This window comes from Molothrus aeneus, chromosome 5, assembly GCF_037042795.1.
Source record: "Molothrus aeneus isolate 106 chromosome 5, BPBGC_Maene_1.0, whole genome shotgun sequence".
In the NCBI taxonomy this organism is placed as follows: domain Eukaryota; kingdom Metazoa; phylum Chordata; class Aves; order Passeriformes; family Icteridae; genus Molothrus; species Molothrus aeneus.
Genome location: NC_089650.1, coordinates 57,313,206 through 57,331,117, shown reverse-complemented (window position 1 = coordinate 57,331,117; position 17,912 = coordinate 57,313,206). Strand labels below are relative to the sequence as shown.

The following is a 17,912-nucleotide window of genomic DNA, read 5'->3' as shown; positions in this document are numbered from 1 at the left end:
TCAGATCATTAGACAGATAAAGTACTGGATTCACAGCTAGTAATACAGATAAATATTACTCTGAACCTTCGATTTAAATCACCTGTTGTGCTTGTTTTTTCATTTCATTTAATTAGAATTATGACTTAGAAAAAACATTTAAAACTTGGTGAATTCCAGACACTAAAGAGCAAAAAAAGTAAGTACACACTCACCTGGGAAAATATATTTGCAGTTGGAGCAACTCTGTTGTCCACAATACTATATAATATTGCTAACAATCTGTCCAGGGGAAATGGCTTTGGCCCAAGCAGGTGATTGCTGGTCTGCAACAGAAACAACACTTTTTCATCCACTTCTTAATTCCCTGAAGTACTACATGATGTTATTCTCTTATTCTTCTGGCCTCTAAGGAGGCACTATGATTCATATAGCCTACTTAAACGTTATGGAAAACACTGAATACATGTTTATTGATCAAGATATAGAAAGAAAGATCTATTTAACATGGCAAGTGTTCAAACTGCACAATAAACAGGAACATTTCTGAGCTCTAACAGAGGATCTTATGCCAAATTTCCTGTCAGTAGATTTATACATTTATTTGTGTTGTCTAATGACCTTGCCCAATTTAAGGAATAAAGAGGAAAGGCTATGTTTTATGGCATTCAAAGAATCACAGAATGGCTTGTGTTGGTAGGGAGCTTAAAGATTTCTTCCAAAGAAGGAGGACAAAAGTGGACAGAGTATTCCAGAGGCAAGGCAAAGAGTGCTGAGTAACACTCACAGTGCACATACCTCCCACAGGTTCAGCTGGTTAAAATAAAGAGTTCAGATGGCTGAGCCCAAGGCAACTGTGTTATCAGAACACAGCAGATTTGCTCAACCTCACATCTACAGAGCTCTTGTGCTCTGTAGAGCACACCTCACACCTCAGCTGACACTGATGGCCATTTTAGGCATTATGGATTATTGTAAGTAGTAGCATTGCATTCACTTGAATTCAAAGAAACACAAAGTCCTGATTGTTCAATGCTAAGCATTTTCAAAATAACCAATTCTGCAAAAAGGAGGTGTACAGTTTATAAGGCAGAACTGGGCAGTATTCCAACTCAGGCAGTATAGTTAGGACTACAGAGATTTATGACCCACACTTCCAAAAGTTCTTACAAGGGAAATACTTGTTTTATTTTAAGTTTGTGTTTTTAATTTTCTCTACTTTGACGTCCAGTTGCGTTTTTTGTAGAGTACATTGATTTATTCTTACTAGCAGAGCAGACAAGATTAAACAGGATTTTCAAGGGAAAGTTTGTTTCAAAATGCTTCTGGGAAAGAACATCTCAAGTATACCACCAGCACCTCTGTGGCATTAGCCATCAGTAAAACACAACCACTCACTTCTTCAGCTAAATCAAATGTTATTTCCAATACATGTTTTAACTTTTGAAATCCAGGAGGTGTCCCCAAAGCTACCTCTTGACTAACAAAGCAAGCAGTGTTAAAAATCATGGAAACACACAGCCAAAAATAGATTCACCAGGAAGATCTGTCACTTGTCACTGGAAAAGCATCGTTCCAGGCCAACCATGCAAAGAAACTGAGCAAATTCTGCTTTTATAGCAACAGGGCAATTAATAGAATGGTAAGTCAGTTTCTTCCCCTCATTCACAAGATTCATTTATTTCTAGTAAAAAAAAACCCACAGCCTCTGGACTGACACAGTTATGAATCACAAAATAGATTTTTATTCTTGCTATTCCTAAACTTTTAAGGAAGGATTTATTTCATCTAATGTCAGCTTCCTGCCAAGCAGGTACAGACAGCCAAACCAGTTTCTGCAGTTCCAAGTATAGCCAGTAGAAATCTCATCAATAGAGTTTGTGGTGCAATTCATCTGCCTGAACACAGAATCTGCTTGAGCCAAATCACACCCTTCACTCCTATGACTGCATTGACTGACTCTGCATGGGCTATAAACTGTTTTAGATGCAGGCACCCACTAGAGTTAGGTGAATCTGATCTGTAAATCAACCCACTAGAGTTAGGTGAATCTGATCTGTAAATCAGTCTTTAGTCAAGCTTCTCTGGGCAAAGGTATATTGACATAAACTGTCACACCAACTGAAACAAATGAGTATTTATAACACTACATCTGTAATTGTTTATCCCTATATTTCAATTTCCCTCATTATAGAAACCTTTGAATAAAAACTCTTTAAAGAATATTAAACTATTATTGAGAGAAATGGTGATACTTGGCAACTCCATTTATGATGTCCTTTAATTAGCTTTATTAAATACACTTTGCTGTACACAAAAATATGGCTATAGAAGAAAATTTTATGTTACAGTTTTAATAAAATGTCTGGATCTCACAGAAATTTGTAGCAAAACAAGTGCACCAAAAATTGTTATTTCTGCAGTTCAGATGTTTCTATAGTAATCAATAACACAAAATGTAATACAAACCCAAAAGTACAGTGGAAAGAAAACACTTGCTGCCAAGCTCAGCTTAATAGGATAAAATACTTACCTTCTCATGCTTCTTCATGAAGTTGGTCTTTCTAATTTTCCCATGATGCTGCAAACAACAGACAAGAGCAAAGGTAATTAAAATAGTCATTAACGAATGTATGCACCACAAATGATAGTATGTTACTCTAGGGCTACTTCTTTACTACACTTCAGTATTTGCCTTTGATGTCACTACCAATCATTCTTACTATAAGCCCTAAAATTACACTTGCCTAGCTTCTGCTTCACCCTGTCCCAAGTGGTGCAAAGCCAAAACCCAACATGCTAAAATTTTCTGTTGAAATGCATAAGTTGTTTTTTTTTTTTTTAAATTTACTCAGGAACTGATGAGGTAGGAAAAAATGGTTTGTAATATGACTTCATGCTACCATCTTCCTCATATCCTCAATCATCTAATAAAAAAGACAGATGATGACTATCATGATTTTAAAAATGCATCCATGTATAAAATCCACCAGAATTTTCACCTTTTATTGACCCTATTTGAGAATTTGGATGCTACAAAAGTTGGCAGAATGACAACCAGGAATTTAATCAATACAATACAAAGGTAGTTCAAGGTTCTTGAGCTAAATGACAAAATGAAGGAATAGGGGAAGGTGAGGGATAGGGGTGGGTGTTGAAGAAATGCAATGTAATTTAAAGCTGCACATTTTAAAAATTGTCTTTAAAAAGGAAGGACTGGTGAAAGAAAATAGCCAAGTGCTCTTGGATATCAACTAAAAATGTGAGGGCAAGACAGGGCAGAAGTACAGTAAACGATGTTACAAATGAATGGGTTAAAAAAAAAGAAACAAAAAATCCAAGAGAGACATGAAGGATAAGGTGTAAGTGATGTAAAATGAGTGAAGAGGTGTAATAATTGTTAAATATAGTTAAGTGCTATTTCTCAAAATATCACCTGATGAGTTTTTCCTTCTTCCACAGCCCTGAGAAGTAAACCTTATTAATATACCTTATAGTCATGCTCAGTGAATCAGGGAAAAAAACTCAAATAAAGGAATTATTTTTTCATTTAAATATTTAAAATCTTGTACTTGTGGCCCTCAATATTCAGCCATGTCAAAATTATCTTAGTAAACGTGGCTTTTCTTGACTGACTTCTGCAGAGCTAAACAGCAGACAGGGCTTAGGTTCAATTCACATGATTTGTCTGATTTAAACAAATAGCTAATTCAGCTAATACATATCAAACACAATTAGAGACAGCAAAGCAATCATTTTATCATGCCTTTGAAAAAATGACTGCAGTGCTAGCCATGACCTTTTAGAGAGGAAAGTGATCAAGCCTCAGGTTATGCAGAATGCTTTGGATGGACCACAACAAACTGCTTTGATGCATTTTCCAGGTTATGCTGGGATCTCCACATGGTATATATGGTATCCTATTCCTGTTCAAGCACAAAATACCATGTAATTCAGAGCTAATTTTCAATTAGCTTTTAATGCTGTTTTCTATAAAGACTTCCTATATACATACTCTGATTTCTTTCTTGTTTTAAAGACTTGCAAATCAGCTTTGTATTTTTCTCTCCATCTACTGCAAAGCTCTTGAATTTTCACATAACCAAAGCAGTGGTGCCAACTATCACTTCCCCACTCTGTTGGGCTGTTAGCACTCCAGGCTGCCCCAAACTGTGATTTTATTTTAGCTGTAGTATAGCCTAGCATCTGTAGTGTAGTGCAGATGAGCAACTCAATGACCATCCTTTTGTTTGCATTCATTTTGCTTCTTTTAGTCCTTAGTTAAATCACTCCAGAAGATTTACTTTTCTGTCACCTATTCTGAATCTCATTACAAACCTGATAAAAATCATATTCTATTTCCACTGTTCACATCAGTCATAAAAATACTAAGCTTGAAACCCCCTCAAAAGTGTTGGTTTTGTTGGGCTTTGAGATCCAGCTATTTCTGTAGTTCAATTTTAGACCTGATGAAGGGCTAACTGATGCGTATGACATGCAGGAAAAATGGTGACACCTGCTTCACAGTTCTTGGAAAAAAATACCTGATAGCACTGATAGAAATACCTTCCTGACCCCTGCTTCAAAAACCTTAGAAATTCATGTTTATTGTACAAAACTTTAATACAGTTCATGTGCAAGAGTGGAAACTCATGCAGAGATACTACAAAGGAGGAAGGAACAAACCTAAGTTTAAAAGGTTGTTCAGAGAACACAAGGAAGATGTGGCACTTTTTGGTACGTGCTCTACAGACTTGACTCTTGCATGCTCTCCTGTTTCTGTGTAGAAATATTTCTTCAGCAAAAACATCACTAACAAAGAAAATGCTCCAGCCAAGTGCAAAGAACAAGGCTTGCCCATTAAGAAATTTGCCTATCCACACTTACTACAAGTAACCCTTCACTCAGGAAAGGACTCAATAGAAGGGTGAAACACCTACAGCTTTCAGTAAGATCATACCAGAGTTTAAACTGAAAATATATTAGCATTTCATCACTATAAACTGCAGTAATTTCTCAAAATGTCTATCTATGAATTTTCTTTTGAAGAGGGAGCAATATTTTTACAAATTTGTCTTGCCCTCATTTTCTTTAATTGCTTACACCCATCCATCCTGAATGCCATATATTTATACACACATGCATATATCAATACATACTGTAATAGTTGGTAAAATGCATAGAAAGCCCAACTGCCTGATCACTTTTCTGATACCTGTCTTCCCACCTACATTTTGTCAAAGAACTAAAAATGATGCAATGAGGCAGGCTTGAGGAGCTTGAAGAGCCTGGGTCAGGAAGAGACATACAACAACAACCAATGGCACCATAGCACCTGTCTGCACTAAGACCACAACTCAGCTCACAGGAAAAAAGAAGGAAAAAAAGAAGAAAAAAACCCATCAACATGTACATGGCAAAAACTAACAGAAAATTATGTTTAGCCCAGAAGCTGGTAGTAACAATTAACACACTCATCCTAAAACATGCATTACCACCATTTCAACACAACAGATACCAGCTAATGTAACCACACCTCCTGCAAAAGCAACTGCTTGTATGTTTCTGTTCCAAAAAACTTAGAACTCTATAAAAAACCTAACAGTGCTCTAAGTCATTTTATCTCATTAAAGGCCAAGGCAGTTTTGGTTTGTACCTTACTCCGGAAATTTAAGTGTAGCTTATAACTAAGAACACTGTGGTCACTCCACTAAAATCTTGTCAAAACAAAGCTGTATCAACTTAGAAAAGCAAAGCACAGTGCTCGTGCTATAACAGCTTTATGCATAATTTGACATGAAGAATTTGGATTTATTAGACATTTAAATCACTCAGTGATCATTACCAATCACAGTGTATGTTCTACAGCAAAGCTGCTCATCAAATCAAATGAAGCGCACACAGAAACAGAGAGCTCAAAACAAATAGCTGAAGTGTTTTAAACCATGAAATTCAGTATGCAGGAATCCAGTTAACAGTACTAAGACATGAATGTTGTTACCTTAAGAAAGAATCTCTTATCTGTCCTAACAGGATTGTAGGAGGCAAGGTAAGCAGCTATTAGAAGAAATTTGGAGTAATAAGGAAGTTCCACATGGGTATGTGCAGAAAGTCCTATAAAACAAACAGTTCATGAGTTAACCAAACCCCAGCCTGAACATCCACAAACTTCAAATTAAACTTCCCTGCATTCATTTTCTTTTCCTTCTCTTCTGCTCTAGTGCCATAACTAAATAAGCATTTCTCAGCCCCATTATAACAGATGCAAACTCAGGGAAGGGCCAAGGAGTATGGCACAAAACTAAACAAAGCTAACATTCTGCAACCTTTTCAGACTCTCAGCAACTGTACTTGAAGCATCAGAAAATCTTCCTGAAAAAAAGATATAAATAATTCCAGGCTACTTTCATTTAAGGCAGTTTTCCTGGCAAACACGGCAGATGAAGGGATACATTTAAATACAACCGCAATTCTTTTCAAGATTCAACCTTTAGAATCCTCTAGACCATCAAACAGCTTGTCCAGGAACAAGGCTGGCATGGTGAAGAAAGCAGCAGTGTTGCACTTCCAATAAGTAGTTCATCTGTGATCAACGATTTTTAGCCACTGTTCAATTTCCTATAGACAATGTTTAAAACATTTTAAACTTCAACCAGTTGACTCTGCCTCCTTGGATACATGTATACTTAATTAAGATTAAACACAGACATTAAAATCCACAAAAACTACAGTCTAGTGAATATCTGCTTCCTCTCTTTTTGAGGAGAACTCAAAGTACTTTTAGTTTTTATCCTTAGAGTAATTTTTATCCTTAGAGTCCACTGCTCTTGTTTTACATGTTTATGCATAAGAATAGGATCATCAAACCACCCTTCATCAGCTGGCTAATTCCAGAAACCATTAAAGGGTCTCTCTTGTGCCCTCTGCTTACAGTCCTTACTTCAACAGTTTCTTGTTCTGTGAAGCACCTGTATCCTTATGCTTTAATCCACAAATATCAGCAAATAAAGACTAAAGAATTAAACATGTTTAAAAGTTATGATTCAGGGCCCACAGTATAGGGAAAAGCATCCCAAATGTCTGCTAGTAATGATTTCCTCTCACGTAAGCATAAAAGAACAGCAGTTTTAGTTTCACTTATAATTAAGAGATTCTCTTGTACTGCAAGCTATTTATAACATGCAACACCAAATAAACTCTTGCAGACAGACAATTTAGTTTAACACAAAAACATCTGGTTTTTCTCCATTCTTCTGGTAAGCCAATATTGCAGCACATACTGAACTATTTGATCATCTACACCTTTATTAGAGTTAGAATTTTATTTATTAGAACAAATTCTTAAGCATGTTGCTATCAAACGCTGTTTTAACAACATGAAATTTTTGCCTTCTACACGCACTTATGAAAATGCATTTAAAATGAAGTCTCCCTTCATAGGGTTGTCAGGTGCAAAACATTTCACAATCATCTGGGAGAGAGTTTAATAAGGACACTTTGAATCAAATTCCTTTGGTCAAAAATGCTGAAAATTCACCAATCATAAACCAAACATAGGAAACAGTCTGATGATTGCATTTATCTCAAGGAATCATCATGACAAATAATATAAAAAATGTTCCCTAAATACAAACTGGTCAAAAGACCATGACCAACTGACATCACCAGGAAAATATTTCAGTATTCCTTCCTAAATGTTAAATGAAGGCTGACAAATATATTGAGTCAACTTTCCAGCCTGCCTAAAGTATAAAACCAACAAAGCTCCACTTGTCCAAGGAAAGAACATAGAGAAAGAACACTTGCACTCCTGACATTTTTCTTTGCAACAAATCTGGACCAGGACAGGAGTTTTGTTTAGGAATGTGCTAATTTAGTGCAATACACCAGGTACAACATTCTCTTCTCCCCACTTGGACAATTCTGCCAGTTGGCACACAGACATTTGACCATTAGGGTGTTCAGGCTAGTCCTCACCCATTCTGACATAAGAAATACTGATGTAAAGAAGACTGTCTTTACCTGCAAAAGATATTAGGAAAGGTTACTCCCAATATATATGATAGGGAAAAAAATATTCCTTTGTAGAACACCTTCTCAAAAAACAATGATTACCCTGAATTGTAAGTGAATATACTAACAGGTAGCTTTGTCTGTGTGGTTTCATTCACATGCTCTCAGGTGGCAATGACCAGTGGAACCAAAAAGCACATTTCACATTACACACCCATGCACAGTTACTGTGTTTGATACCTTTCAATTGCCCAGGCTCTCCATCATCATGCTGCAAACGCTCCCACTGTGAGCTGAAAGACAGATAATGCAAGTACATAAAGATGTATTATTTGACAGTCTTTTAGAGAAAGCTACTTGCTTGGTATATTCTAATTTTGTGACACTGGCTAGGATACAGTTAGTGAAAGAATAATTTAAAATACATGGTCTCACTGTCTCGCACGTAAATTTTAATAATCTACAGACTATGTATTTGATTTAAAAAAGGCAAAAAATAATGTTAGATTAAGGCATAAGGGATCTAATTGTAAAATACCTATATCCTCCCATCCAACTACAATGAGTATGCAAACATCCACAGCATTCCAAGTTTCAAGAATAATGCAGAATTGCATAAAAAGTAAAAACACTGATAGTTTTGATTCTTTTTAATCTGTTTAGCTCTTTATGTTTGTGAGAAGAACACTATAATTACTTCATAATGTAATTCTGAAGTCAATGGAAGTCATCAAGATGGATTATTCTGTCAGTGAAAAATGCCCCCAAGTAGTTTGGTGTTTTCCTAAACAATAGCAAAAAAATTCCCTTTAAAACTTCCCTTAAGGAATGACATTGCTAGCAATGTCATATTTTAGATCATTTTGTACACCACAAGGGGATTACAAAAAGATAGGTTTGTTGAAGAAACTGTTTTGGCTTGTTTTTTAAAGTTCCTCATGAACAGAGTTTATCAGCCATAAGCCATAAAACTTACAAAAACAGTGTAATGGGAGGTCAGGTTATACTTAAATTACAATGAATGACAAAACAACTCATCAGTGAGTTAAGGTTTTATCCAATGTCTATTTTACAGGCAGAAAAAAGGTTAATTTTCCTTTCAGTTCAGGTAGCACAGAAGCTGATAGCAAAGTTCTAGCACTATAAATTACATGGCCAAGAAAAAAACAGAGTAATCACAGTTCTGTGGCCAGAAAAACTCATATAGTGATTTTAATTCCTCAAGTACTTACTTAAGTCCTAGAACTGTTAGACAGAAAGCTAGAATCTCTAATAAAAATCAAGTCAAGCTCAAATTTATAATCAAAGAACACTGTAGAGGGAAATTACTTATTTGGAAACAATTCACAAGCTATTTTGTATCATAATCTTTTATTATAACCTAATTAGAGTAGGAAATTACACAATATAAAAAGTCAGGAAGATCCCGAGTAGACTGTGTAATGAAGATCAATATTGAATATCAATAAATATTTGAGCCAAACAGTAAAATGCTGCATGCTACAGTGAAGTCTAGCTTGAAAAAAGCAAAATCAATTCTCTTTTTGAAGGAATGATCACATCTCTAGAACTTTAGCAAAGACTTCTACTACACATTCAGGTTGTGACCAGAATATTCTATAGCCTCAATGACATGGAAAGGAACAAAATCAGTATGTTTTTATCAAGATAAAGAAACCAAGCAATACTGAATGATCTCTCTTCACATAGTGTAACACCAGAATCACTCGTCTTAAAGGTGGAGAGAGCATTAAGCCTAAGCCAATTATTAGCACTGTGAATGAATACCACCATCCTTTTTTCTAGCAGTCTGGCAGCTTACAAAATAAACAAGGAATCTAAAACAATACCAACAACAACAGCCATTAATAGGAAACCAGATTTTAATGCTGTCAAAAGTGGCAATTCCATGTAAGAAAAAAATTGCCCTTGGAAAAGAAAACAAGGGATCAGAAAGCACAGTCAGCAAACAAACCTGGCTCTATCAAACAAAGCTAAGAAAAAAAGATAGACAAAATCTGTAATGTCTCAAGAATTTTGAGGCTTGCACACATCCTTGATACAGTGAGTATCTGGTGAGCTAACACACACAGCAGTGTGTTTTAAACTGTGCCTGTATATTCTGGTGATGGATTCCCAGGCTTGATAGTTTCATACATTACAGAAAATGGATCCAGCCTCACTGTAAAGGAGAACAAAACCTGCTGTCACTGCTTTACTTATTGAATATGCTACAAATACCACTTTGTTTAAATCTCCTCTTGAGATATGCTATTTCTAACAGTGTATGGCAAGAAAGAAATGCACATTAAAGAAAAAAGATTACATCTAGCAAAAAAGAAACACTAGCCATGAAACACAGTGAGAGGAAGGTAGTTAAAAACAGCAACTCCAACAAAGCAAACAAGCCTGTGCCCTCCAAATTACCTGGATATTTCCCGGAGATAAACAGTCTGCATTGCCTTCTTCAAATGAGGTTCAATATTTTTCCAGAGTTTGCGAGTGTCGCGTTCGTTTGCTGCAGCAAGCCAGAATCAACTCTGTTAAACATTTAACTCATACAACACTCCAACTTATCCCTGACACCTGAACAGTCACAGGCATAACACAGTCTAACACCCTGACTCTGACATGCTGCTTTAGGATGATGCACCATCACCATCCATCCAGCAAGCACATGCTGCCACACAAGGCTGTTTCTCTGTGACTGTTCTGAGATAATCTCAAGATTATCAGTTTGACAAAACCTCTCCTCTTGGTTTCTTTCTTCTCTTAGCCTTGACAAAGAAATAACTTATCCCATTACTTTGTCAAAGTCCTGATGGTTGAGTGAGGAGAAGGATTAATAGGAAGCAGGAAAATTTTCAGGTTATTTCCACCTTTGTTTCCTAAAACACCACCACCAAATACCATGTACTGCTTCTGCAACAAGTGCTAATGACTGGGTGCAACTGGAGTGAGCACTGCTGTTGTGACCTGAGACACCACTGTGCCACCACAGCACAAGGATCAGAGCAAAGACTTCACCAAAACCCACTGAACAGCACCTGCTCTCTCACACACCTCTCAAATTAAAGACACAGCCTTACCTTCCCCTCTGACCACTGGCTCACAGTATTTAGCAAAATTGAGCGCTGCCTACAGAAAGCAGAAATGGAACACATTAAAGTACAGTCTATCTGATCCAGCTACAGAGTATAACTAGCAGGGTAATTAACTCCTTTGCAAAGTCAACAAATCCTTCAAAGTCAATAATTATGCCACTTGCTTACAAGCATTATACTATCACAAATGGCATAATTTCTGTACCATAAAATACAAGCAGAAGTAATCTATCACAGGTTACATGGCTTTGAGCTCAGCAAGATCTGTTTATCATACTCAGAGGTTGCATTTTTTTTTAACTAACATAATAATTTATCATTATAAATGCAATAAAAATGTTTTAATGAACTTTTCTTACTCCCTTCACTTTCAGATAAAACTTTCCATTCCAGGAGAAGTTCAGCACACTTAAACACAAGCAGAAATTATTTTTTTATTCAAAAATTATTTATTTAAAAACATGCTAGCATATTGCATATGCAAATTAACTCCTTTTGCCTAAAGTAAGATTAAGAGATTTTTGAGAACGCTATAATCTAGACTTTCTTCTAAAATGTTCAAATCAATATCAAACAGAATTTTGTAAAATACCAATCCTCAGATTTCATTCTCTTTCTGTCCTACTGCACTTTCATAAATGGCTGTGCTAATATACAAAACTCAAAGTGTAACTTCCATATATAAATCTAATAAAATTCCAGAATGTATTATTTATAATCAGACATCATAACAGCATACACATTTAGAGTTTGTATTAGACACTAAGGAGTTCAGAAGCCTGCATTCAGTTGTATGTCTCTGTCACTATCTCCTATGGAAGAGACTTGTCAACCACAAAGAATTTAGGGTCCAGTCACATAAGTATTTTCATAGTGTTGCACAATCAAATAGTGCATCTAAGCCTAATGAAATTCTCATAAGCAGAGCCACTCATGTACATGTCTGCAAGAACTGTGACCCTGGTTTCTATTTCTGTCTCCAGCAATCTCATTTACATATAAAACCTGTATGGGTTTTATATCAACAGGTAAATTCAGCTGAAATTTAGCAGTATGTTCCTGAGGGAAACACACACAGAACATTCAGATCATCTCTGGAGAACTGATTTCTTCACTGATAACATCAAACTTGTAAAATTTCCTTGTACAGGTAATTAAATAATTGGATTAAGATAATGTTTGTAATTGTTAATAAGCTTATACAAAGGTCACCATCAAGCAACTTAATTATCTTCTGTTAAGTTTGTTTATTATTACATTAAGTGGTTAAAACGCCTTTTTCCAAATACTTTCAATTTGTTACCAGAAAAATACACAACACTGGAAGCCCTTTACAGCCACAAAACAATTGCAACCTTTGTTATGGATTTTAAAGGAAACCACATTTTAAGCTAACACATTCCCAGGAGGGCAAATTTACACCAGATATAAGAAAGACTTTTTTACTATGAAGGTGGTGAGACAGTGAAACAGGCTGCCAGAGAAGCTGTGGATGCCCCAGCCCTGGAAGTTTTGAAGGCCAGGCTGGATGAGGCTTTGATCAACCTGGTCTAGTAGAAGGTGTCCCTGTCCATGGCAGGGGAATTAGAACTTAACCTTTAAAGTCCCTTCCAACCCAAACCATTCTATAATCTCTAATTTTCCCTTGGTCCATATTCAACAATAAATCTAGACTTTCATTTGGCAAAAGGCATCACAAAACAAAACAGCAACTCTAAAGAAGCTCATCTCACCAGATGCCGAAGTTCCTTCAGGTCCCTACAGACCATGTAGAAGACACCAAGCAAAATATTGATATATGCAGCATAGAAATCTGCAGAATATTCTGGGGGATGATTCTGAGACAAGATCTTCTGCAGATGTCCTGTTTAAACAAAAATAAATTTTGCTGTTTTCAAGCCAACTTAATAAATGGACCACATTTGTGGAAAAACAAACAGTAACCATCACTAAAAATACGCCAACAAAATCCACCAAAAGCTACACTGATTTGAAGAACCAGCAAATGTAATGCAATCAAAACATAACTTGGAGATGTTCTGGAAAGTGGAAAAAGACAAGACCTTTACAGGTTGTGTGAATACAGACTTGTATATTCCAGTAGCTATTACATTATCTGAGTTCTGTAAAAGGCACTGATAAACCTGGAAAAAATTTTTGAATGTCCTTTGACAGAGTGTTATACAATCCCTGAAAAGCAGATTAAAAAATTAGATTTACCTATGCTGTAGTCTGGAAAATACATGGTGAATGGCTCAAAGCAGCCAATGTTTGGACGGAAGAGTTCCCACACTATTTCACTGAGCAGAATCACTGTCACATTTCTGTCAGTCTACACAGGGAAAGAAAAACCAAATGAGAGAGCAACAGGAAGAGAAATAACAAAAATCCAGTGCATGTTAGAGCATCAATCAAAAAATTATTATTGTGACTTTTCTGTTTCACAAAATCATTAAATTTACAGTCTATTTCTATACTAGTAATTTGCATTAAAGCTTCAGTTGGCCTAATCAAGCAGATCATACATTTGCAAATCTTTATCATTATATGATATTTCTCTCCAACCCCTGCCATTTCACTGACATGTAAGCTTTCTGGGGTGATGCACAATACCAAGTAGATTCCACCCCAAAATTAAGAAAACATTTTACTTTAGTAATTAAACACAGATCTTCAGAGCAAACAGAAAAACTTAAAAAGTAAAAAGAAAACTCAGCGCCTCTGGAACCAAGGTATCTTGTACTTTATTTTAAAGGCAATCTGGTCTTTAAAGACAAACACACAGACATCCCAAATGAAAAATGTAATATTACCTGTTTACTCTCCCAACTGTTAACTGTTTTACTAGTTAACAACAATGGAGCTGTTCATAGTAATATATCTTTGTAACTAAGTTTTTATTGACAAAATACCTGCTTCAGATCGGATGTTTTGATCAATAGGTAACAAAATGCTTCACATTAAAAATGATATTGTTTTATTTTGGTAACCCTTCAAAATATTAGCTACTTAATATGAAGCTAAAACTACCTGTGAAGATGATGTGTCATTTTACCCCTTTGCAAGGTTTTTGCAACCATACTAAAAATTCTGCCTAACAAAAGATGCTTTTAAATATGGCTATTCAAGAAAGACATTTGAAAACTATTAAGGCACCTCCACAAAACAAAAGGAAGGAACTTGATTGATATTGACAGTGCTGTGAATGACTTGGAAGACATTTAAATGCTGTTTCCCTTAAATGCAGTGAAAATATTTTTTACTTACTTTTCCACATCTTGGTGAAGTGGCACCCACCCTTATTCTTTACTGTTTCTTCTTTGTTTTTATGGAACATAAATATTTTCTTCACTTTCAACAACTATCTTTCAGCATTTCTTTCAGCTGATTTCCTCTCCCAGAACTCCTAATGTTTCAACTGACAGAAGTGCTAAGATACATTCAGCTCACTTCCTGACTGATCATCCAGTATGAAGAACTTCAATACTTGTCACCACAGTCCTCAGAGAAATCAAGCATCCATGACCTATTCTTCAGCAGTGACCTGCCAGTCCCATGATATCCTTCACTACTACTAGAGGTGTTCCTGGTCTCCTTTTACTCCAGGAAACGAAGAGATGCAAGAGTTTTGCTCCTACAACATTGCTCTGCAACACTGGTTGCACAAATGTTTTAGAAAGCTTCAGTCCAGAATCCAGAATTTTAGCAACTGAATATCAGCATTCAAGACAAACTTGTTTGGAGGTTAGTTTTGAATCTGGGAGTGTTCCTCTGGCATATATAAATCTTAGTCTATGGGGTTTTGGTCCCTGAACAGCAATTATAGACCCAAGTTTTCCTCCCTTCCCTGCAGAACAGGTTGTTTCTGCTTCAGGAGCAGCCTAGTCCAGAACATGGGCAGAACGGACAAAAAGACAGAAAATGCACCAGCTGTGAGGATTAAGAACACAGCTGTGAATCAGTCTTCATTCAGTAGAGAAATCAATGTGTCCAGAAGACTAAGAGCACCACACAAAAGCTTTGAGATAACAAGCAGAATTTCAGCTATTTACATGTTCATATATTTCAAAGTACCAGCAACTTAGGGTTTTGTCTTCAGTTTCTTTTCAGGGAATGTACCATTTTTGCTTATTTCAAGGCAAAAGCTTTGATGCCTCAGAAGCAAGAAAGGAAAGCACACTGTGGGTTTACTCCAATCAGAAACTTACTGAGGCACAGTTCCAGGAGAAGTGTGAGAAAACTCTCTAGCAAGTCAAAGCACATTCACAGCTGCTGAGCTGTGCAGCTCCAGCCAAATTAAACAGCTGGTAGTCTCCTGAAAATCTCATTTTTAAAAAGACAAATAACCTAGAAAAGACAGCTATATATCTGACAGGAGCCTCCAAAGATTCTACACATCAGACATTGTAAATAAGATACCATTAACCACAACTAAAAAAATAAAAAAAGGTCTAATAAAAATCTCCCAATGTTTAAATTCTAGTTTGGTTTCTATTTTTGACCACTGTTTTGGGGAGTGAGGCTTAATTTTTCAACTTTTCTCATCTAAAGAATCATTTATCTTGATCTGTGAGCCTGGATGTACAGGTACCACATGTTCAGTTACTTTCAACAAGCAGGACACATACAATAATATCTTTCCAGACACTCACCAACTCTTGAAGCCTAAGAAATGCTGGCAGGATGTTTGCTTCCATTTCCCTCAGCTGTTCTGCTCTATCCAGAACCTTTTAACAAAACAATGATATTATATAGACAAATTCAACTCCCACTCTCACATGGATTTAAAATTAATTCTTAGCTGCTGGAAACTGAATTGGAGAGATTACTGCTTCAAATGTGCTTCCAGGAAGCCCAAGCAGCTCTGCATCTAAAAAAGCATACAATCCCTAGACAAGCAACATTCTCATGCCTTATGGCAGAAAGAATTATTATTTAAGTCCAGTTAGGAATATCACAACAAAGTCATGATATCATTAACAACCACTGAAACCTCCATTTTTTCCCAAAATTCTTCTTATGTTTCAAATTTTTATGTAGTACATTAGGCACTGTAACTACATGCTTACTCCAGGACAGTTGTCTTTTCCTACCATTGTATGATTTTTCAGAAACAAATAAGAGCTGGTATTCAGAATTTTGAGAGAAACTTTTCTTGCCATCATTTGCAGCCTAGGAATTTACAGGATTTATTGTATGCAAAATTCACATAGCAGTAACAGATGTAGCATATGTACAGCTTAAACAAGAAATATCTTAAGCAAATAACATTTTAGAGTCTGAAGAATTAAAACAGAAGCATGAAGACATCCATGGTTACACTTTAGTAAAAAAAAAAGTGTATTTCCAGCATACCTAAAATCTTGACAGAAATGAAAAAAGAGAATAGAAATACATTTTTGTGGCTTATTTACTACTTGCAATATAAAAAATTCTGAAGCTCATTACTTCTTTAGAATTATTGCTCTTGAGATATAAACTATAGGTCTGTAGAAAACTGTATTTTCTATCCCATTACATATCTTCTCTCCATCAAAATCTTACAACATCTATCATTTCTGTTGCCCACAATAAGGAAAAGAACTTTATGTGAACAACCAAACATTTTCTGAAAATATTATTTCAGAATCCCACCACACAAATCTGAAGGAACTATCTCTGCATCAATATCTCATACTTTGTGAATTTATTAAACACTACAATATAGGATTTTATATTGCTATCTGCATTTGGTTCATGTAATAAGTGACTGTTGCTGCAGGCCCCCAGGCAGGTAATAATTAGCATTGACTCCATGATTCTAGAGGGCTGATCAATTGCTTTATTCTTCTACATCATACTACACTTATTAAGAAACTCATCACCCTTACAGACAGTTCCATACAGACAGACCAGATTGGTCAATGAATCCAAACACCATCACCAGAGGCCAATTAAGAAACCACCCTTTGGTAAACAAATCTCCATAACACATTCCACATGTGCACAACAGGTGCAGCAAGTTAAGAATTGTTAAGCAAGATAAGAATTGTTATCTTATCTAAGCAAGCAAGATAAGAATTGTTTCTCATTCTTTTCTCTGATCTTTGCAGTCTTCCCCAGGAAAATGCTTGGGAAAGATGTGCTACTGCTCTCTGTGGAGAGAGCTGCAGCTACAAGTGACTTGAGGAATGAAGACTGCTTTACACTACAGACCAAAGACTGGCTATGTGTTTTTACTAATAAAATACTGCTTATTGCACCCAGTGACATGTTGCTACCAAACACAAAGCTTGACCCTGGCTTGTGGAAAATGTCAAGTGGTTCATAGAAACAGCCTTCCCCCAGGTCTATAAATCTATGCCTTATTCTTTGGTGTCCATACAGACTTGCCACTCTTCAATTTTTTAAAAAAGCCTATACTTTCTAAAACTGGCTGCTCACTTACATAAAAAAGTAGCTAGATACTTCTGTAAAGTGCTATATATTGTAAATGTATAAAAGACAACAAGTTATGTCTACTCCAATTTTTCAGGTAGTTAAAATGAATAAATTCATTTTTCAGAAGTAATCACAAGCACTCAGCATCTATGCTTGGGTTAAGAGAAACATTTAGAATCCTTTGCTTGAAAGTAAACATGTATCTTGAGTTACTCTGAGTTAATTGAGCAGAAATATTACATTATTTACTACTGAAATGAAATGGAATAAGTCAGCATTGTCAGTTTATGTTACCAGCATGCTGCTTTTCCATCAGTCTCAATTTAAACCACTCTATAATAAATCCAGATGACATAGGTTAATAAACACAAATTGATTTCTCCCATTGCTGTCTGT

The 17,912-nt window shown here is 35.9% G+C and overlaps 1 protein-coding gene across 3 annotated transcripts in view; it reads right to left on the bottom strand.

Annotated features, from left to right (window-relative positions):
• The window catches only part of ORC5 (origin recognition complex subunit 5), a 71,459-nt gene that overhangs the window by 44,839 nt on the left and 8,708 nt on the right, over window positions 1-17,912 (bottom strand). For all 3 annotated transcript variants that reach the window (XM_066550858.1, XM_066550857.1, XM_066550859.1), the window contains exons 5-13: window positions 15,749-15,823; window positions 13,317-13,428; window positions 12,830-12,960; window positions 11,082-11,130; window positions 10,420-10,510; window positions 8,233-8,285; window positions 5,981-6,093; window positions 2,513-2,560; window positions 195-305 (exon numbers count right to left, since the gene is read on the bottom strand). In XM_066550858.1, the coding sequence (XP_066406955.1) occupies window positions 195-305; window positions 2,513-2,560; window positions 5,981-6,093; window positions 8,233-8,285; window positions 10,420-10,510; window positions 11,082-11,130; window positions 12,830-12,960; window positions 13,317-13,428; window positions 15,749-15,823 (783 nt within the window). The remainder of the gene's footprint in view (window positions 1-194; window positions 306-2,512; window positions 2,561-5,980; window positions 6,094-8,232; window positions 8,286-10,419; window positions 10,511-11,081; window positions 11,131-12,829; window positions 12,961-13,316; window positions 13,429-15,748; window positions 15,824-17,912) is intronic.